The 22,587-nt window shown below is 51.9% G+C and overlaps 1 protein-coding gene across 1 annotated transcript in view; it reads left to right on the top strand.

The window, feature by feature from the left end:
• Positions 1-22,587, top strand: part of SHANK3 (SH3 and multiple ankyrin repeat domains 3) — a 53,507-nt gene that overhangs the window by 5,763 nt on the left and 25,157 nt on the right. Inside the window, exons 9-12 of the mRNA XM_058673094.1 lie at positions 431-497; positions 17,862-18,132; positions 19,821-20,014; positions 20,898-21,011. Of these exons, the coding sequence (XP_058529077.1) occupies positions 431-497; positions 17,862-18,132; positions 19,821-20,014; positions 20,898-21,011 (646 nt within the window). The remainder of the gene's footprint in view (positions 1-430; positions 498-17,861; positions 18,133-19,820; positions 20,015-20,897; positions 21,012-22,587) is intronic.

The following is a 22,587-nucleotide window of genomic DNA, read 5'->3' as shown; positions in this document are numbered from 1 at the left end:
AGGGCTTCCTGGAATGTGGAGCTTCCAGTGTCCAGTGCTGCCAGGGCAGGGGGAGAGGGGGTGTCAACTGCCCTTATAGTCCCATGGCCCCTGTATGGAGAGAGCCGGGTCATTGGGGCCTGGGTTGGGGCAGGTGGGAGGAATAGAAAGCTGTGTGGGCCTGACCCCTTCGAAGCCTGAATCTGGCAGACACTGGGCTGAGTAGCCAGGTGCATGGTCCTTAACTGCCAGGGCGGGACATTTTGAGAGATGAGGGATCCAGTGGACTGGGCACATGGGTAAGCGCTTGGGGTGGATGGGGCGGGGCGGGGCTGGGCTGAACAGGGAGGGGAGGTGGGTGTTCTGGTGGGTGTTCTGGTGGCCCCCCGTGGTCACCATGTCCCAGCTGTGGGCAGAAGTGCAGCCAGACTCCTCTGCGTCCCCCACTCAGGTGGCGATCATTGCTGGGAACTTTGAGCTTGCTGAAGTTATCAAGACACACAAGGACTCTGACGTTGGTGAGTGAGTCCTGGGCCCGCCTCCAGCCTGCCTTGTATCACAGGGTCTTTTCAAGGCCCGTGCAGGGTTGGCCTGTGTGGAGGTGACAAAAGTGTGCGATCACCTGGGTGGGTGTGCCTCAGCTTGGGCTGAGTGGATAAAGTTGTACTTGGAAGCCCGGTTTCCCACTGGGTCTCAGGAAATACCCCTGGGCATGTGGGCACAGTGGTGCCCGGCACGTAGAGGGAGTGAGCACCCCAGCTCTATCCTTTTGGAAAAGGATTAAGGATGGGACTGGAGGAAGGGCAGCAGTGTCCTTTGGGGCCAGGGTATGAACTCTCACTGGTCAGTTTGTGAGGGGAGCCCTGGCATTCTTGGGTTAGGGGAGGGAGGTGCTTGAGCCCCAAGGCCTCCAGGGCTGTGGGCTGGTGTCTCCTCTCCCTGTGATCAGCTGTTTCCCCACCGTCTCTGTGGGGCACAGCTTCCTGGAACATGGGCTCCAAGGCTCTCCTGTCAGTGTGAGGGCTTCTGAGGGCTCTCCTGGTGCTGGTTCCTGGGTCTGAAGTGACTGAACCACAAAGGGTGGAGCTGGCTCAGTTTGGTTAGGAGATGTGATTGGGACAGGCACTGGATTTAGGCCTGAGGTCGGGGTTCAGGTTGAGTCTGTGTTTCCCCCAGTGGTCCTTCCTACCCTGAGCCACCATCAGCGCTGCACCTGCGTCAGCTTGGGCTGGGGGAACTGTGGGTGGTTTAGGGTTTGAGTCAGGCAGAGGGATCATTGGGAGATGCTGTTGGCCTGGGGGACCGTGAGGTAGATTTGGGTTCTCCGTCTGTGGCCCTCTTCCCACTCTCACAAACGAGACAATGTCCATGTGGACCGCTTGCGTTCACCTTGCCAACTTCCAGGGTATTTGATTCTGAGGTTGTCTTGGTCCAGATGAGGGGAGGGGAGAGCTGCTTGGAGATGGGGTGGGGAACAGGAAAAGCTGTGACCAGGGCTTGCCATGCCCCCATGTGCCTGACCTGGCAGCTGCATGCTTGGTGCCGTTAGTGGTCAAAATGGCTCGATGGCACAGCCAGGTGTGGCAGTGTGATCGGTGTCTGCTGTAAATCCCCGACCCGAGAGCCCCTCAGCCTGTCATGCAGAGAGGCGGCTGTGTCCCAGTCACCCTGACTTCCTCATTCCCAGGTACCTGGATCCCCAGGATGGTTTCTGAGTGACAGTTGGGGATGGGGCACCTGGACAGTTTTGAACAGTCACATTCTTTCTTCAGGGACTCTGCCCACCTGGTGGGGCCTCTGGGTACAGGACTGGGTCTGTGACACCTCTGGGCTGCTGGACTTACTGCTCCACAGCATGTTGGACAAGGGGCCAGGGTAGGCCTGGGGCTCTGCATTTCTGAGTGGGGCATGTAGTTTCCACGCACAGAGCCACAGCAGGGCTTGAGCCATGTTCAGCAATAGTGTCTGCTGTTGTCATCACGGTGAAATGCGTATGATAGGTGGTGAGCTGTTTGCTGGAGGAGTGCAGGGACATTTCTCAGTTGCCCTGGGGCCTGTACCCTGAGTGCAGCTCTCCTGTCTGGCTCTGTGGGTCAGGTTCTAACTGACGTTGCCACAGAGGCAGTCGTGGAGTGTGTCTCCCGAGTGTACCTGCGTCACTCCACACATCTCTGTGCCTCCTTCCTTTCCACGGCTGTGGGGTGTTCTCTGCATGTGTGATGTTCTCGGCCATTTGTCTGCTAGAGGGTGTGCGTGCTGTTTTTGCTGGTTGGCTTCTGAATGTTGCCGTGATCATCACATGGGTGCCTGTATGTTTTATTTCCAGCTGCTGTGTGTGTGCCTAGGAGAGGGTTTGCAGGGTAATAGAACAATCCTATGTATGACTTTGAGGAAGTCCATGCTGTGTTCTACCATTTTACTGCTCTAGCAGCAGTGTGAGTTTCCAGTTTCTTTAAATTCTTTTCAGCACTTGTTACGTGTTTATTAATTACCAATACCCAGTAGGTGTGAAGGGGTATTTCACTGTGTTTGAAAAAATTATTTACCTTTGCAATTTGAAAGGTGGAGTGACACAGAGAGGGAGAGGCAGAGGCAAAGAGAGGGAAGCAGGAGAAGAGGGGGAGGAGGGAGGGATAGAGAGAGGGGTCTTCCATCAGTTGATTCATGCCCCCAGTGGCCTCAGGGGCCAGGTCTTCCACGTGTGAGCAGGAAGTTGGGTTGGAAGCAGAGCAGCTGGGTGGTGTAGGCCTGTGCCACTGTGCCCTGACACTGGCCCCTTGTGGTGGCTTTCATTTATAGTTTCTAATGCCTGCTGGTACTGAGCATTTTTCATGTACTTTTATTTGTATGCCTTTGTAAAAATGTCAGTCCTTGGCTCTCATATTTTGAAAAATGTGTTCAAATTTATTTTCATTTGTTGGAAAGGGAGACAGGGAGAGAGCTCTTCCAACCACTGGTTCATTGCCTGCAGCATGTCAGGTTGGGCCAGGTATCTGGAACTCCATCAGGGTTTCCCACAGGAGTGGCAGGAACCAAACACTTGGGTCATCATCTGTATCGTAAAACATGTGAGCAGAAAGCTGGCTCAGAAGTGGCGATGCTGGGTCTTGAACCAACACTGCGATCTGGACTGTGGGCATCTCAAGCAGCAGCGTGGCTTGCTGCACCATGACTCACCCCACTTGCATGTTTTATGTATGTATTTATTTGAGAGACAGAAAGACAGAAGGGGTGAGGGAGAGAAGAGACCAAGACAGAGTGAGCCTGCATTCTCCAGTCAGTTCTCCACTTATCTTCAATGCACAGGGCCTGGCCATACCACACAGAAGCTGGGAGCCAGGTACCAAGCATAGTTGGGTCTGTGTTAGCAAGGAGCTGGGGTCCAGAGTAGAGCCAACATTTGAGCCCAGGGAAGTGGGTATCTATGACATGGGAAGTGGGTATCTTTTTTTAAAAAAAAAACATTTATTTTTATTTGAAAGGCAGATTTTACCGAAACAGAGAGAAAAATACCTTCTATCTGCTGGTTCACTCCTCAAATGGCTGTAACAACTGGGGTTGGGCCAGGCTGAAGTTGGGAGCCAGGAGCTTCCTGCAGATCTCTCAAGTCAAGGACCTGGGCTGTTTTATGCTGCTTCCCAGGTCACCAACAGAGAGCTGGATCAGAAGTGGAGCAGCTGGGATATGAATCGGTGCCCATTTGGCATGCTGGCATTAGTAGCTACAGGATTAGCCTGTGTGCTTACATGCTTTCCTCAGGAAATGGATGCTTAACTAGGGTCTTAATTGCCAAATCAGATGGCCTGAACCTGCTCCACTAATTTTTTAAAAAGATTTATTTATGTATTTAAAAGGCAGAGCATCAGAGAAAGAGGTAGAGAATGAGAAAGGTCTTGCATCCACTGTTTCACTCCTCAAATAGCCACAATGGCTCTGGCTGGACCAAGCATAAGCCAGGAGCCTGGGACTCCACTTGTATCTCTCCCATAGGTGGCAGGGGTCCAAGGACTTGGACCATCCTTTGCTGTTTGATGAGGTGTGTTAGCAGGGAGTTGGATTGGAAGAAAGCTGATCCCATATGGAGTTCAGTGTTACAGGCAGCAGCCCCTTCCCTCTTCACCCATTTTTAAGTTGAGTGCATTATTTTGTTTGATGTTGACTTATAAGGATAATTTATTCTGAATACTAAGCAAACCATGAATGAATAGGTATTTTCATATTTGTTCAGGTGATTTGTTAGTTTTTTTTCTTTGGTGCGTAAGAGTTTATAATTTTTCCTAAAAGATCTGTTTATTTTTATTAGAAAGGTAGATTTAACAAGAGAAAGAGAGACAGAGAGAAAGATTGCCTATATGATAATTCACTCCCCAAATGGCTACAATGGCCAGAGCTGAGCTGATCCGAAACCAGGAGCCAGAAACTTCTCCCATGTGGGTGCAGGGTCCCAAGGACTTGGGCCATCCTCCACTGCTTTCCCAAGTCACAAGCAGGGAGCTGGATGGGAAGTGGAGCAGCCAGGAATTGAACTGATACGCATATAGGATGCTGGCACTGGCAGGTGGAAGATTACCCAATGGAGCCATTGTGCCAGTCTTGAGTTTTTAATTTTTAAAAAGTATGTATTTCGGGCCTGGTGCAGTGGCCTAGTAGCTAAAGTCTTCGCCTTGAACTTGCCGGGATCCCATATGGGTGCTGGTTCTAAACCTGGTGGCCCCACTTCCCATCCAGCTCCCTGCTTGTGGCCTGGGAAAGCAGTAGAGGACAGCCCAAAGCCTTGGGACCCTGCACCCGTGAGGGAAACCCGGAAGAAGCTCCTGGCTCCTGGCTCCTGATCGGCGCAGTTCCAGCTGTTGCAGTTGCTTGGGAAGTGAATCATCAGATGTAAGATCTTCCTCTCTATCTCTCTTCCTCACTGTATATCTGACTTTCCAATTTAAAAAAAAAATATGTATTTCTTTGAAATGATACTGATTGGAGGACTGTGTGTGTGGAGGGGAGAGAGTTCTTGCATCTGCTAGTTCACTGTTCAAGTGGCTGCTGCCAGGCTTGGCCATGCCAGGGACTCCATCCTGGGCTGCACACGGGTGGTAGGAGCCCAGGCAAGTGGGTCTCCATCTGCCTTCCCAGATACATCGGCAGGGGCTGCAATGGAAGGGGAGAAGCTGGAGCTGCAATGGGAGATGCCAGTGTTTTGTCAGCCGAGAGAATTTTTAATTTTGATGAAACCTGATGTGCTTGTTTTTGTCCTGTTGCTTGTGCTTTTAACATCTAAGAGTTCGTGGACAGACCCAAAATCATGCGGGTGTGTGCCTGATAAAAGGAAAGATTAAGGCCACTCAATTTTTTATTTTTTAAAGTTTGAGAGGTGGAGGAAGGGAAGGAGGGAACTTTGGAGAGCTCTGCTGGTGAATTGCCTGGAGGCTTGTAGTGTGTAGGGCTGGTCCAGCACAGCTGGGAGCCCAGAACTGAAGGGCTAGAGTGCCACAGTGCAGAAGCTGGGGGCGGGAATGACACGGGTACTCCCACTGGCGAAACACTTGCCCTTGTCAGCTCGGAACTGGCTTGTTCTTTCCCCCAGGTATGGGCTGGCACATTTGAGGGTTAACGCTGCAGCCCTCTGCTGGAGGTGCAGGAGGAAACTTGGAGACAAGATGGCCGGATGGGTGGTGGGATGGTGGGTGGTTCTTCACAGAGCCACTCCCGTTTCATGACTTCCCTGCAGGAACAATTCCCCTTTGGGTCAGCCACTGGTAGTGAGTGATCAGACTTGCCACTGCTGGGGCCAGATTTTCTGTGTAGAACTCCGAGTCTTGGTGCCGGGCTCGTGGAAGGATTCCCTTGTTGTTCATCTCGTTTTTGTTGCTCTAATCACAGGAGACCATCTGGTTCATCACTAGTGGCTGTGAACACACATTCAGGATTCCTGGGAACAGCATGCAGAGGGATGACAGCGGTGCTGATGGGAGCCAGTCCACTCCTTAGCTGGTCCTGGGAGCCAGGCCCACCAAGGGTCTGGGCTCAGAGGGAAGCAAATCAAGGCTTTTAGATGTGGGATCACTTGGAACCTCTGGTTGTGGTGCTGGATGGTTTTGGGTCTCCATTGATCTATGGTTAAGGTGCTGGACAATGCAAGAGAGCCATGCTTTAGGTGCAAGGAACCCCTGTCTTTGTCCCTTGTCAGGCATGAACGCCATGCCTTGCCTGTGCTGTGGCCGTCTCAGTGCTTCCTATCAGACCTGAAGGTCATGCTCCAGGCCGGCTGCACCTGGACTTCTGTGAGAGCTCTCAGATTGTCTGTGTCCAGTGGCAAGTTTCCTGGCAGAGCCATTCTTATTTGGAGATTCCAGGTTGGAAAATGGGGGCAACCTGGGATTCATGATCTGTCCAGGGTGTAGAGGGTGAAATTCAGAACAATGGACAGGCTACAGCCTGGAATAGGCGTGCTAAGGTTCAATGGGAGGTGCTGATGTCTGGAATAGGCGTGCTAAGGTTCAACGGTCAAGGCTACAGCCTGGAATGAGTGTGCTAAGGTTCAACAGTCAAGGCTATGGCTTGGAATGGGTGTGCTAAGGTTCAATGGACGAGGTTATGGTCTGGCACAGGCGTGCTAAGGGTCAATGGATGAGGCTGTGGCCTGGAATGGGTGTGCTAAGATTTTCTAATCAAACCATTTGTTTCTCCAGAACCATCCCAATTCCTACCTAAGACAGGAATTAGTTTGATTACCCACCCGAATGTCATCCTAGGACACCCAATGTGGAGTATATTCCAAGGGCACTCCTTAAATGGTTTCTATAGTTCTGTGATGTTGATTTTGTTGCTCCAGTGTTGAGGAAATAATTCCAAGGTCCACAGGCTGACATAGTCCATCCTAGAGTCTCCACTCGCCCAGACACTTGGATGGGAGAGTTGTCCAATTTGTTCTGCCCTCCATGGTTCTAGATGTCCTCTGCAAGCCTCAGTGAACTGTCATGTTGCCCATGCGATTCTGGCTATGCTGTCGCTTCACAGGCTTCAGCAACCAAGGAGACCCAGTTCTGACACATGCACTCCACGGTCAGACCTCAGATGATGTGGTTTTCTCCTTGGTTGGAGTTCTGAGTCCAGGGGTCCAGTTGGGTGGGTCCCCAAAGAAACCTCACCAGAGGTAACCCCAGACCTGACTCAGGTATGTGCCAGCCAGTGCGGGGTCTGGCTCATTCCATCACCCACATCAGCCGACACATTCTCTGGTGGCTGTAGTCACCTGGTCAGTTCTGTCCCCAGCCCCATCTCATACGCAAACCAGTGGATGCTGTGTCCCAGCCTAACCCTACCCACTATATGCTTGGTCCTCACATACCCCAGCAGGAACTGCAGCCTAGTTGGAGCTACCCCAAGTAACTCCCACCAGGCCTGCCCCTATCACTGGTTCCTGGGTGTGCTGGTATGTGCAGCAGACTGGTCCAGTTCATCCCACATCCCATTCTGCTCTCTTATACACCAATGGGTGCTGCAGCTTCCCTCAGCCAAACTGACCCCACTGTCCAGCCCACACTTATGCTGGTGGGTGTCATGGCCTGCCAGCCAGGCCTGCCCCAGCCTAGGTTCTCTTGCTGACTCGTGGGAGCTGCATCCCATCAGCAGGGTGTTCACAGTTTCTCTACTAGACCTATTCCTAGCCCTGGATCTTGCACTTTCTGGGTGGTATTATGGACTATCCTGACAGGACTTGCCCCCAGTCTGACATTTGCCAGCTGATGCTGCGACAAAGTCCTACCAGCCTGCACTTACTCTGGCTCATGCATGCACCAATGGATGCAGTCGCGTAGCGCAGCCTAGTTCTCCTCCTAACCCAGCTTACATGCAGACCAATGGGTGTTGTAGCCCTGCCCAGTCTAGTCTGCCAAAGTCCCAGCTCTCATGCTCATCAGTGAGCACAGTGATCCAGCAGGGAAGCCCTTTCAGCCCCCCTTACTGCGCTAACCCCTCCCCTGGAGTCTTATGTGTGCTGGTGGATGCTACGGCCCAGTCTGGCATGCCTCTTCACCTCGGCATTTGCTGGTGGGTGCTGCAGCCTGGCTCGGCCTGGCCTCCCTGCAGTTCTGGGCCTCATGTGAACTGGCTGGTGTTATAGTCCAACCAGGCTTGTCCCATACTCTGTCCTAGTTCTCACATCTGTCAGTGGATACTGTGATCTGGCCCAGTGTTGCTTACCTCCAGACCTGAGCCACATGTATGCTGGTGGGTACTGTAACCTCCCTCCCATTTTTGAATATGTATGTATGTTTTTATTGGAAGGTGGAGTGGGAATGAGTGAGCTTCTGTCTACTGTTTTACTCCCTAAATTGCCACAATGACTAGGACGAAGCCGGGCCAAAATCAAGAGCATAGAACCCTGTTTGGGTCTCTCTCTTGGGCCATGCTCCACTGCTTTCCCAAGCCATTAACAAGGGGCTGGATCACAAGTGGAGCAACTGGGATTTGCAGTAGTGTTCTTACATGGAATGATGGCAGTTGCAAGTGGCAGCTTTAACCTCTGTGCTGCAGTGCCGGTCGTTTGCTGGGTCTGTGATAAGGGGGTTCCAGATTAAACTTCTTCATGCCTTCTAAAACCCTGAAGTCCAATCAGAGCAGATCTCGCCTGTAGTTGTTGTAGATTCGAATGAGTCCCCTCTTCTCAGTGTCCCCCAAATGCCTTGAAGTTTCTGGGTGTTCTGTGGAGTTTCAGTTTTACTCACCCTTAAACCAGAAAGCCTAGAAGCCAGGCATTCTATACTTGTTCTCAATTAATGAAATTCCAGCCAAAGCCTTGATAGTTAATTGTATCCTATTCTAAAGTGAAAAGATTTTTTTAAAAGTTTTGTTTATTTTATTTATTTGAGAGACTGGCAGAGCGAAAGTTCCCATCTGCTGGTTCGTCCCTCATTGTCCCCAGTGGCTCTACCCAGGAGCAGTGGGAACTTGGTCCAAGCCTCCCACATGGCTGGCAGGGACCTGAACTCAGCATCCCAGTCAGCAGACCACAGACTGTGGTCATAGTCAGCTTGCCACAGACTGTTTCAAAGTGTATTTGTGTTTTTATTTTTAGTTGATACAGAGTAATTGTGCATATTTGGGGGGTATAGCTGACGTTTCAGTATATGTATACAATGGTAGCTATCAGATCAGTGAGGAGAAAAGATTTATATTGAATTTATGTAAATAACTTGTTACAAAACAAAAATATCTACAAGTAGCTTTCCAAGTTCTACAAGATTAGACAGAGAGAAAAAAACATTTCAATTTTTATTCAGAAAAGTATCCTTTACCAAATTGCTTCAAGCTATAGATAGTTTAAGAGAAAGGAAAAGAGTGTCTCTTTCTTAAATCAGGAAAATAAAATGTGAAAATAAAGAACAAGGCAAAATTTCAAATGGAAAGTCTTGGGAGTATGTGTGACATAGCAAATTGAGACGCCGCTTGCAGTGGTGCTGTTTCATGTCAGGGTGTCTGAGTTTGGCTGCTGTGCTTGCATTCCAGCTCCCTGCTGATGTGTTGGGGAGGGCAGCGGATGATGACCCAGGTACTTGGACCTCTACCATACTCATGGGTGGTCTACAGGGGGTTCCTGGCTCCTGGCCTCAGCCCAGCCCAGCTTTGGCTGACGCCACTGTTTAGAGAATGAACCAACAGGTGGAAGACCTCTCTCTCTCTTTGTCCCTCTGTCCTCCCCCCCATCCTCATTCATTCTTTCAAAGAAATAACAAATAAATAAATGCCTCATTCAAAAACATAGCAGTCCCCTCTGTGGTTGTTGGTGTTGGTTGGCAGTTTCAGTTGTTTGCTTCAGGGTTTGTAGAAACTGCATTGCAGGACAGTTCAGCCGTAGCTGATGGCCAGGAGTCAGCTTGAGAAGAGCTGGGGCTGTTCCTGGTTAACAGGACCCAGCTGATGTGGTCAAGTTCTGGTCAGGGTTCTTTGTAGTAATGCCACAGTTCATGGGGAAGTTTGGTTATTTTGACATCATAACCAAAATTATGATTGACAATATTTCTAGGAATTCCATTCAATTTTGGAATATTGACTATTTGGCTTTAATCAGTTCAGTGTCATTTTCTGGTAGTGTTTCTTATAGAACCTGGGCTATTAAAGGAGCCTGATTAGTTTATTCTGTCTTTTGGATGCTTCAGAGGTACTTCTGGAATGTTCCAGAGTTAGTTCAGAGTCAGGAAAACGTAATCCAGAGTTTGATTTGGGAGGTTGGTCTCATCCCAGGGCAGGGTGAGAAGTGACACTGAGTTAGGCATAGTCACAGAAAAGCTGGTTCCTTCTGAAGCGAGGACTCCAGATTCTTAAGTGATGAAAAGCATAAGGAAGACAGCATGAAGTATAGGAAAGCATTTTGATCAAATTCAATCCCTAGTCTCCTAGGCTGACTGCTTAAAAGGCAAGAAAACCTTTTGCCAAGTATACCTTTAAACGAAGAGGCGTTATACTGAGATGATTTTGATAGTAAGCCTTAGTACTTAAAACAATTGTAATAAGTTCATTGTAGCCATCTTTACCACACAAGAAATTATTCTTTCACATTTTCTCTTTTTTAGCCCTCTGGCATTTTCCTAGAATCTCTTGGTTTGCCTTGTGCATTTCCTCTTTCCCATTGTGAAATAGACATTCTTCTCTTAACCAAAGCACGTCATAACTTCTCTAACTTCTCGTATAACACATGCTTGCGCTGGTTGTTTAGCTCAGTGGTTAAGACGCAGGGTAAGATGCCCACGTCTGGACTGGGTTAAGCTGTGATGTTGGCACCCATGTGAGTGCTGGCTGGTGGCTTCACTTTCGACCTGGCTCCCTGCTAATGAGCTTGGGAAGCCAGTGAAAGCTGGCCTGAGAGCTTGGCTCCTTGTCCTCCACATGGGAGATCTTGATGGAAATCCTGGCTCCTGGCTGTTGGAGGGATGAACCAGCACCTTTTCCTCTCCCCCTCCTCCTTCTTTCAAATCTCTCTCTCTCTCTCATCTGTCAGGAGCTGCCCACACCCCACGTACGGCATCTGCATTTCGGTCCCAGCTGTGGCTCCTGGCCACAGCCTCCTGCTTGTAGAGCTCTTGGGAGCTGTGCCAAAGGCTCAAGTGTTGGTTGCTCCTCGCATGACAGGCCCTGCATTGAGTTCTTGGCTCCCAGCCTTGGAGTGGCCCAGTCCGACCCGAGCTGTTGCAGACATGTGGGGTGGGAGCTAACTGATGGGACTGTCTCTTCTGTCTCTCTGCTTCTCAAATAAATTAAAATAAAACATACCTTACTTTCCTTATGTACAGAATTATTTCTCTGATTTCTTTTTTTTAGAAAGATTTATCTATCTTATTACAAAGCCAGATATACAGAGAGGAGGAGAGACAGAGAGGAAGATCTTCCATCCGATGATTCACTCCCCAAGTGAGCGCAACAGCTGGTGCTGTGCTGATCCAGAGCCAGGAGCCAAGAACTTCCTCCGGGTCTCCTATGTGGGTGCAGGATCCCGAAGCATTGGGCCGTCCTTGACTGCTTTCCCAGGCCACAAGCACGGAGCTGGATGGGAAGTGGAGCTGCCGGGATTAGAACCGGTGCCCATGTGGGATCCCGGCGTGTTCAAGGCAAGGACTTCAGCCACTAGGCCACGCCGCCGGGCCCTCTCTGATTTCTATAAATTATATGTACTACTTAGAGTTTTAGCTTTTACTGACCTTAATTTATAAGGAAACCAATAAACATTATGAAATGTTTTGTATCAGTATTTTGTAGGTAAAGGGTACCTCAGCATGCAGTTTTCTAGTAATTTTAATGACATGGCCAAATATAATCACCTCAGTACCACACGAAAGCAAGATGCTAAAGTGTATATATACTTTAAATTTATATTACAGTTAATGTTTTAGTATTTAACTTAGAAATGACTCAGTTAATGAGTATCTGTTTTTATTTAATATAACTTTAGGATTTCGTTATCAAAAGATCTTTTTCAAACTATTTTTTAGTAGACCTGTGTAGGAAGTCACTCCTTTATTTTGTTGACATCTACTCAGTTTACTTTTTTCAGCAGCTGTCTCATGAGACCATCAGCAGCCAGCCATTGAAGGGCTTTGCTGGGCTGGTCCCGGGGCTGGAGTGCGTGACCTACGGGGGTCTGCCTGGCCTGGCCTTGGCTTGTCTGCCCGCTCCTGCATCTGGCCTTGGGCAGTTCATTTCTGTTGACTCAAGCGTTAGAGAAGCTATGAAGCTGAAGAGCTCACCGTTGTCCCTCCCCCAAGCCTCCTGTGTCCACCGGTTCCTTCTGCTCTCCACTCCTGGGACGTGTTAGGGCTTGACTGTGACCCTAAAACAGAGAGCACATGAGCCTGCCCCCGACACCCTGGGAAGTATCCGTGTGTTCATGTCACCAACAGTTTTTTTGATAAGCTTGTGTGAGCTTACAAAGAAACTGCATTTGAGTCAGTTTCTGTATTTCTGAGAGTTTTAGGAATAATTTATGTGAATACTCCTTCTTCCTGAAGACAATTTTAATAGAATTTCCTTAAAGGACTTTTAAATTTTACTTCTTAAAATTGAAATAGAAACTTTTATTTATTTTCACTTAAATTTTCAATTTTCAATGTTTATTGCAAAGGTGAGGCGTTACAGACCTATGTGGGCTGCTGATGAGGACAGAATGAGATGGGGTGGGGAGGATAGGTGAGAGAAAAGTTTCCACTTTGCCTCATGTGTCTGTTGGAGAGATGGATGGTATGCTGTTCCTTGCTGTCAGACCACAATGCCCCCGGACAGAGATGGTCTTTGGGTGTTGCCTTAGGAACTCTGATGGTGAGATGAGTGTCTTGAGGGTGTTACTTGAATGGTCTTGATTATTCTGAGAAGTTCTTGGCTTCCTTGTTGTCGCCGTCCCGCAGCGACACTAAAAACAACGAAGCATACTCTTGAGGGTCTGGGAAAAGCTGGAACCGCAACTGGACCCCTCACTGCCAAAAGCAGCTGCGTTTAAATCCTTATCTGCGCTGCTCCTGTCCCCATTGGTCTAAGCTTTCCTCCCCACTTCTCCAGCCTTGTTTCCGCCACCCTTCTTCCCATATTTCTTCCCATACTTTCTGCTGCATTTCTCCGTTCTTGTCCCCATCTCTCCATACTGCTTTTACTGCTTCTGTCTGTGTCCCTCTTTTCCAGCTCTCTCTCCACCACCCTTCTTCCCTCCCGTCCTTCTCCCTCATCCGGTCTTGCTCCGTCTGCCGCCCGTCTGTCCGTCTGTCGTCTGTCATCTAGCTTTTACCGGCTACTTTTATATCATTCTCCACCAATCACTTCTCCCCGTGGGTCCTCTTGGCGCTACGTGATAGGCCAGTAATCACAGCGAGGGCATTAACCTATCCCTGTGAATTCCTGTTTACCTGCTGGCAAGACCAACTCCGCTTCCTGGCCCTGGGCCAGCCACCACCTTGCAATGGCCCCTCCTAATCTGACTTTCCTATTCTGGGGAGCAGTTTCAGCACCCCGCTCCCCAACCTTGTACCAGAGGTGAGAAGTTCCTTTTAAGGCCTATTGGCTCTCCCTGTCTTCCTCAGTGTGTCCACAAACTTAGGTGCTTGCTGTAGAACTTGGTCTGAAGTGTTGTTCAACCTGCTCTTCTTTCCACAGTTTGGTGAGGTGCTTGAAATTTTCTGTTGGATTAGAGGAGCTGGCCGTCTTATTGTGCTTCTGGGTATGTTCTTTATTCTTGCATAGCAGCAACATGTGCTCTGAGGCCGGACCACACAGCTGTGTGATGTTTCCTGAAGTCAGGGAATGCCGGTGAAAACCCTTACCTGGCCTATCTTCAGATCTAGCCTTCATGGGCACCAATGGGAGCAGCTGTCTGGCCTGGCCCATACCCAGCCCAGATTTCCATGCATATCAGGGTGTTTTGGCCTAGTGGGGCAGACTTCTAAAAGCCCCTGCCTGCCCGCCCCGAAGCCCGGTTCTCACACATGCCAATGGATACCATGGCTTGGCCCAGCCTCAATTCTTATGGCCACTTGTGAGTGAAATGACCTGGCCAGGAAAATTCTCCAAGTACCCTTGTCTTGTCACCCCCATGCTTAGCTCTTCTGTGTTTTGGAAAGTGTAGTAACTAGTCCTGGCCTGTCCTAGCCCCAGCTCCTTGCTTATCAGTGGGTGTAGTGGCCTGGTCATGAGACCCCCTAGAGCCCTCATCAGACTGTCAATGAGCATGGTTTCCTGGCCTTGGGAGGCCTTCTACGTCCCTCTGTCCCATCCCAGCTTTGTCACCCACCTGTGGGTGCAGTGGACTGATCATTGGAAGTCCTTAGCAATCATTTTATATACATGTAAATATCTCAGATATATATATCTCAGAGAAACCCTCAATGTTCCCATTTCTAGTCTGTCCCTGGTCTAGTGAGCAGGGATACATGTTCCATCCAGGTGGGTCTGGTGGGTAGTGGCCCTACTTTCATTTATAATTGAAAAGGAGATTAAGGTTGAGACACAGAGTATCTTACATTTGCACCCATAGGTGTGAACAACCTAGGCTGGGCCAGGCTGATACCAGGAGCCTAGAGCTGCATCTGAGTCTCACCCGTGGTACAGGTGCCCAAGGATTTGGGCAATCCTCTGCTACCTTCCAAGGCACATTAGCCTGGAGCTGGATCAGAAGTGCAGTACCGGGGCTAGAACCAGTGCTCTATGGGCTGCTGGCATTGAAGGTGGCAGCTGCGTTTGCCATGGCACTGTGCTGGCCTTGAATTCTTTTTTAATTCTACAAAACCAGTAATAATGCCCCAAATGCCATTTAAAAATATATTTATTAAGTTAATTGAAAACCAGAGTTACAGAGAAGAGACAGACAGATCTTCCTTCTGCTGGCTCACTCCCCAAATGGCTGCAGGCTGGGGCCGGACCAGGCTGGAACTGGAACTTCATCCATGTCTGCTGTGTGGGTGCAGGGACCAAGTGCAGGCGCTAGAGGCATCTTGCACTGATTTCCCAGGCTGTTAGCAGGGAGCTGGACCAATGGTCAAATGGGATGCTCGCACTGCATGTGGCAGCCTTACTTGCTATGGCTATAACAGTGGGACCCTTCTCCATCTTGCTTTTAAAAAGCATTTAGTATTATCATTTTCTTCTATCTGCTAGCTTTTATTTCATTTTCATTGATTAGCCAGTTTTTTTTTTTTTTTTTTTTTTTTTTTTTTTTAGTTTCAGGTCTGCAGTTAAGTTATTGATATGAGAACTTTCTTTTTAGAGAAAATTTGAGACACACATAGCTGTTCACTCTCCCAAGAAGCAGGTGGCAGGGGGTCACTAGCTGGGCCAGCCTCTGCCTTCTCCAGTGCGTTAGCAGGGAGCTGGACTGAACGTGGAGCAGCCAGGACTCCAGCTGATGTTTTAGGCTGTGGCTTCGCCCACTGTTCCACAACGCCAGCCCCTGACCACCTACCAGAAGTCCAGTCTTCTGATTTAATGTAGGTTTCCTCTTTGTGCTGCTTTTGCTGCACCCCACAACTTTTGTTATATAGTATTTTTTGCTTTCATTTGTCTCAGAGGTTTTCCAGTTTTCCTCCTGATTTATTTTTGACAAGCTGGCTGTTTTGAGATGTGGCTGTTTTGAGACGTGGCTGTTTTGAGATGTGGCTGTTTTGAGATGTGGCTGTTTTGAGATGTGGCTGTTTTGAGATGTGGCATTTAATTGCTACGTGTTTGTAGATTTTACAGGTTTCTTTCTGCTCTTGATGCTTAGCTTTATTCCATTGGAAAGATGAGAAGATATTTTGTATATCTTGAATCTTTTAAAATTTATTGAAACTTGCTTTGTGGCTGAGCATACGGCTTGTGCTGTGGAATGTTTCATGTACACTTGCAAAGAATTATGAAGTATATTCTGCCGGGCTTGACTTGTGCGGCCCAGGGGTCTGGTTCTTGCACCAGGAAGGTGGCACAGTGAAATCTCTGTCGTCAGCAGCTGCTTGTCCCTCGTCAGCTGTGTCATTGCTTTGAGTCCCTCAGTGTTCTTATGTTTGGTACCTGTGCATTAGCGGTGTGAATCTTCTTGGTGACTTGATCTTTTTATACAAGGAAGTGACATCCCCTTTTCTGTTTTGTTACTTGATTATTTTAAAGCTTGTTTTGTCTGACATTAATATAGCTGTTCAGTCTTCTTTTGGTTACATGAGCTGTCTTGTTATCTTTCTGCTTCTAATTTATACGATCTGGGTCTAAAGTGATTCTTGGGGGGAATTGGGGAGGGGATAAGGGAAATGCCAGGAGCCTATGGAATTGTATCATAAAATGATGATAATAATAATAAAATGTTAAAAAAAAGAAAAAAAGTGATTCTTTTTAGAGTATACAGTTGGATCATACTTCATAATTTATCATTTGTTTTTAAAAAAAATTTTTTTAAAAAGATTTATTTATTTTTATTGGAAAGTCAGACATACAGAGAGGAAGAGAGACAGAGAGAAATACCTTCCGTCCAATGATTCACTCCCCAAGTAACTGCAACAGCCGGTGCTGTGCCAATCCAAAGCCAGGAGCCAGGAACCTCCTCCAGGTCTCCCACACAGTACAGCGGTTCAAGGCCTTGGGCCGTCCTCTACTGTTTCCCTAGGCCACAAACAGGGAGTTGGATCAGAAGTGGAGCAACCAAACATAAACTGGCACCCATATGGAATGCTGGCACTATAGGTGGAGGATTAGTCAGATATGTAGGTCACTGTGCCAGCCTCCATTTGCTTCTGTTTTAAAAAAAGTTTATTTTTATTGGAAAGTCAGATATACAGAGAGGAAGAGAGACAGAGAGGAAGATCGTCACTCCTCAAGTGACTGCAATGGCTGGTGCTGCGTCAATCCAAAGCCAGCAGCCAGGAACTTCCTCCAGGTCTCCCACACGGGTGCAGGATCCCAAGACTTTGGGCCATCCTCAACTGCCTTCCCAGTCCATAGGCAGGTAGCTGGATGGGAAGTGGAGCCGCTGAGATTAGAACCTGCACCCAAATGGGATCCCGGCGCGTTCAGGGCGAGGACTTTAGCTGCTAGGCTACTGCACTGGGCCCCCATTTGCTTTTTTTTTTTCCATTTTTTTTTCTTTATTTTTGACAATCTTTACATAGTTAATTAAGGCACAAAGGTTCAAGGGCTGCAGAAAGTGGGTAAGACTGTTATTTCCACATTGTTTTTTTTCCTGTATCCGAGGTAAAAGGGGAGATAAAGGGAGAAGCCCTAGCCAGTCTCCCACCCATCCCAGGTCCCTGATGTGGGGCATACTCTGAGGGTCTTGCTCAAGTGGTTTTGATAGTTCAACTGTTATGAATTGCTGCCAGTCTTGCCATTCCAAGCACGATGAGGTTGTTGCAGATTCATTTATTTGAAAGTCAGGGTTACAAGGAGAAAGGGAGAGAGAGAGATGTCTTCCATCTGCCCATTGACTTCCCATATGGCCACTAACGGCCATGGGTGGACCAGGATGATGGTAGGTTTGGAACTTCCTCCAGGCCTCCTGTGTGGGAAGCCCAGGCCTGAGCACCTGGGCCGTCCTCCACTGCTTTCACAGTTACATTAGCAGGGACATGGGTGGGAACTGGAACAGCCAGGACTGGAGTGTAGGGTGCTGGTGTTGCAGACTATGGCTCCCTGACCCTAACCCTCCAGTTCCTTCAGCTCTGAGTATCTCCTGAAGTGGGCAGAACTCTGAGACATAGCTGGGTGCGCACATAAAACCAGAGTGGAGGCTTGGTGGCTGTCCTGTGCTCTCCTGATGGGTAACCCGCCGTGTGGGCGTGTTGGACACTGAAGTGCAGCTTACTCACTGGGCTTTAGTTTCAAAGGAAGACTGGGTGATGGGAAATGTGGGCTACCCTCCTGGTTTCTCACCATCTGCCCTGTGCCCTCTCCAGTGCCATTCAGGGAGACCCCCAGCTATGCAAAGCGGCGGCGACTGGCTGGCCCCAGTGGCCTGGCGTCCCCTCGGCCCCTGCAGCGCTCAGCCAGTGACATCAACCTGAAGGGTGAGATGCAACCAGCAGCTCCTGGACCCTCCCTACGAAGCCTCCCACACCAGTTGCTGCTCCAGCGGCTGCAGGAAGAGAAGGACCGGGACCGGGACGGCGAGCAGCAGAATGACACCAGTGTCCCCTCCGCAGGCAGGGGAAGCCAGAGCAAGATCAGGTGTGGAGGGCCTGGCAGCATGCAGGACAGAGTGTGTGTGTGTGTGGGTGGGGCGGGACCAGTTACCCTATGTGCCTGACACCTGTACAGTATGTAGTGGGCTGGGGCCGGGACCAGACATGTCTCAGGCCTTCCTGGGTGGGAACGCTTGACCTCTGGTTGGAAGAGGGTGGCCCCCAAGGGTGTGGGCCAACAGATGATTTAGGAAGCTCATGGGGGTGTCATGGGTGCCTCTGGAGAAGGGATTGGGTGTGTGTGGAGACCCCTCTTCACAGTGACCCTAGGCTTGCCCCAAGGACAACTTGGGGTCTCCCACTGTAACCCTGCAAGATTCAGTAGTTTCTGCTTTGCTTTCCATCCTGAGGCTGCATGTGCCCAGAGCTAGTGTGGGCAGCCTGCGTGAGAGCCTCCTGGCCTGTGTGGGCTGTGCATTGGCAGTTTGGGGGGGCATCGCTCTTTGCCTCCTGGTGAGGTCGGGGCTGCCTGGCAGAGGGCCTTGGCAGGTGATGAATTGGCTGGGCCTCTGAGTGCCCAGCACAGGCTGTTGCAGGGTGCCTTGCTGTCTCCTTGCAGCCCCGAAGTTTCTATGTGGAGGGTCCTCCTCTGGCCCACATAGAGTGATGCCTGCTGTGAGCGCAGTGGATTTCCTGCTTTATTTATTAGCTGCCAGGTGTATGGGGGTATGTGTGCTACCTTCATATCTTCAGTGGTCCCAAGATCAGGGCCAGCAAGCTGACGGGTGTCTGCCCAAGGAGAAGGGTCAGCCAGATCCCATTGGCTCCCTCTCAGCCTCTGCACTCACCTCGTTGGTGGAGCCTGGCCTAGCACCCCGCAGTGTGTGCACACTAGTGTTCATGGGGCGCAGGACCTCCACTTAGTAACTGACAGGGCCGGCTCAGTGTGCTCCAGGAGATAGGAAGAGGACCCTCATTGTAGCTGCACCACGGAGCTGGGACAGACCCAGAGCAGAATGGCCATGCCAGAGCGAGCTCCCAGGCCCTGGGGGGTGGCAGGGGAGCGATTGGGAGTGTTCAGTGCGCAGAGGGCACGGGTGGTGGGACCAAGTGTCCCTCAAGAGAGGACGCAGGCCCTGGGAGCTCAGCTTGTAGCTGAGGCTGGGCTACGAGAGCCGGGCGGGCCGGGGTGCACCCAACGCCGCACCCCTACCCACTGCCTCCCTGCCAAGCTGGGGCCGCGCTGCTCGGGCGCCGGCTCCCGCCTTCCCCGGCGCCCCTGCACCGCAGCCCCCAACCCCGTGCGCTCCGTGGGGTCCGCGGCGAGGGGCGCGGGCAGTGAGCGAGGGAGCAGAGCCGGCCGCGCCGCCGCCCGCAGAGGGAGGAGCCGGACCGCGGAGGAGGCGGGGCGCGCGGAGCGGCCGCGGCATGGAGCGAGCCCGGCGCGCCCGGGAGCGCAGCCCCGCGGCCCCCGAGCCCTGAGCGGGCGGCGGCTCGTGCGCTGGCGGGAGCGGGCCGGGCGCGGCGGCGCGGCCCATGGAGCGGCCCCGGGCCGGGCCCCCGGCGGGCGGGCAGGCGGCGGCGGTGGGTGGCGGCGGGCGGCGGGCGCTGCGGCGGCGGCTGCGGTGAGGCCGGCGGCGGGGCCGGGCCGAGCGCCATGGAGGCCCCGGGCGCCGGTTTCGCGTGCCCGCTGCCCCCCGGCATCGCGTCCGTCACCTACGTGTTCGTCTACAGCCCGAGCGGGCCCGGCGGCCCCGGCCCCGCGCCCGGCCCCAGCCCGGCGCCCCCTGCGCCCCCCGCTCCGCCGCCGCGGGGCCCGAAGCGGAAACTTTACAGCGCCGTCCCCGGCCGCAAGTTCATCGCGGTGAAGGCGCACAGCCCGCAGGGCGAGGGCGAGATCCCGCTGCACCGCGGCGAAGCCGTGAAGGGTGAGGGGCGCGGGGGGGCGGGGTCGCGTGGGGCGGGGCGCCGCGCCAGGCTCGGACTGGGGCTGTGCCCGCGGGGGCGACCCTGGCCGCGGCTGGTGTGCCTGTGCTGGGGACTCTGCGCCCCGGGAAGGGCTCCGGCCCGAGCGACGTCCCTGTCCTGGGGTTCCTGTTGCGGACTCTGTCCTCTCCTATGCCACCAGGAGCCTTGGGGGATCCCAGGCCTATTCCAGCGCCTCCAGGCTCAGTGGGGCTCTTGTATCGTTTCCAAGGCTGCCTTGACTGTTGGGTGGGAGGGTGGTCTCTCCCTTGGGGATCTTGTGCAGGGTGGACACACTTCTCAGCAGGGTCCCTGTGCCACCGGTGGGTCTCTCTTGCCCGGTTTCTCAGCCCTACTGGCACATCAAAGTGCAGTGACCCTGGCTTGGCTGTGGCCCATGACTGCCCCCAGAGGTGGGAGGAGATTGGTCAGTGGGCCCCAGGGCAGATCACAGCCCAGGCTCTGCCTCCTGCCCCCACCCCCGTGTGTCCATGTGTGCGTGGTCCTGTTCCCCATGTGCCCATCCCAAGCCAAACCCATCTGTTCCTTTTCCTCTCTGTATGGATCCCAGAATTCCCCCAGGGGGAGAAGAGGAGGGACAAGGGGCTGAATCCCTGTTCACCCCGACTCCTGTTCATGGTGTGGGGGGCCCTGCTTACCCTTGACTCCTGTCCATGGTGTGGGGGGCCCTGCTCACCCCTGACTCCTGTCCATGGTGTGGGGGGCCCTGCTCACCCCTGACTCCTGTCCATGGTGGGGGTGGTGGCCCTGCTTACCCCTGACTCCTGTCCATGGTGTGGGGGGCCCTGCTCACCCCTGACTCCTGTCTGGCTTTTACCCCTCCAGTGCTCAGCATTGGGGAGGGCGGATTCTGGGAGGGCACCGTGAAGGGCCGCACAGGCTGGTTCCCGGCCGACTGCGTGGAGGAGGTGCAGATGAGGCAGTATGACGCCCGGCATGGTGAGTGATCCTGCCCAGCTCTGCGGTGCCCCCTCCAGCTTTCCACCTGCCTTTCTTGGCGCCAAATCTACATGAATATTCACGGAGGAAAGACTAGAAGTTGAGCCAAACACACCCATAGTAGATGCAAACCCAGGCGCACAGCAGACACACTGCATGTGTGTGCCCCAGATATACACGTGGGGACGCTCACAGGACATGCCATGGGAGGTACGTGTGTGTGCGTGCCAGATATGCACATGGGGACACCCACTGGACATGCCATGGGAGGTACGTGTGTGTGCGTGCCAGATATGCACATGGGGACACCCACTGGACATGCCATGGGAGGTATGTGTGTGTGTCCCAGATATATACATGGAGACATCCACAGGACACACTACAGGAGGTACGTGTGTGTGTGTCCCATATATACACACGGGGACACCCACAGGACACACCATCGGGGGGTGTGCGTCAGATATACATACGGGGACGCTCACAGCACACGCCACAGTAAGTACGTGTGTGTGTGTCCTAGACATACACATGGGGACTCCTACAGGACACACCATGGGAGGTGTGTGTGTGTGTGTGTGTGTGCGCGCCAGGTATACACATAAGGATGCCCACAGGACACGCCACAGGAAGTACATGTGTGTGTGTCCCAGATATACACATGAGGACACCCACAGGAAATACATGTGTGTGTGTGTCCTAGACATACACACGGGGATGCCCACAGGACACACCACAGAAATACTTGCGTGTGTGTCCCAGATATACACTTGAGGACGCCCACAGGACATACCATGGGAGGTACGTATGTGTGTGCACACTTCCTCTTAGGAGGTTCCACTTGTAGCACTAACACTACCCTAATGGAAACACCAGGTGTCTGGTGCAAGTGTGCGTGGCTGACAAGCAAGGAAGGAGGTCAGTGAGAGGGAAGAGGCGTTTTTTCAAAGTGGACAGATTGTCCAAGTGGGCAGAGCAGCCAGGAGGAAATGAGGCCAGTGGAGCCCTGAGGGCTGTCTGGGGCAACTGGGCCTGGGGTTACGAGGGTGGCAGGTGAAGGTGGGCTTATAGTCAGTAGGGAGAGGGTCGTCTGGGGCAGCCAAAGATCCTGGGCATGCTAGCTTATCTCTCTGGCCCCACTGACCACCAGGGCTTTCAGGATGTGTCCTCCTGGGGACAGTGAGGGCCAGGTCTGGAGGACCCCAGCCTGGAACTGGCAGTATCTTGGCAGTGAGCCCTGTAAGTACCAGGGTGCCCTTGTGGCTGGCAGAGTTGGTGGATAAGGCAGTGGGCCTGTGCCCAGGGTAGCTGCATACCTTTTCTGGCGTGGTGGGGAGGTTGCCCTAAGAGTCCACCAGGTGGCCTGGGTACCTGACCTGGCCCTTGCCCCCCAGGAAGCTACTCTGCAGTTTGGGGTGCAGTAGGACTGAGCCCCTGGCCTGTGGAGTAGGGGCTTCTCATGCTGTGTGGACCTCAGCACTGGTCCTAAGCAGAGGAGGGAGGCAGGCTTGGTCTGGAGTCAGAATTTTGAAGAAATGTTAGCCCTAGCCTGGTGGGCAGGAGGGAGCTTTAGAGAGGG

Source organism: Ochotona princeps, chromosome 15 (assembly GCF_030435755.1).
Source record: "Ochotona princeps isolate mOchPri1 chromosome 15, mOchPri1.hap1, whole genome shotgun sequence".
Lineage (NCBI taxonomy): Eukaryota > Metazoa > Chordata > Mammalia > Lagomorpha > Ochotonidae > Ochotona > Ochotona princeps.
The sequence above is the reverse complement of the archived record's forward strand: the minus strand, read 5'-3'. Positions and strand labels throughout refer to the sequence as shown.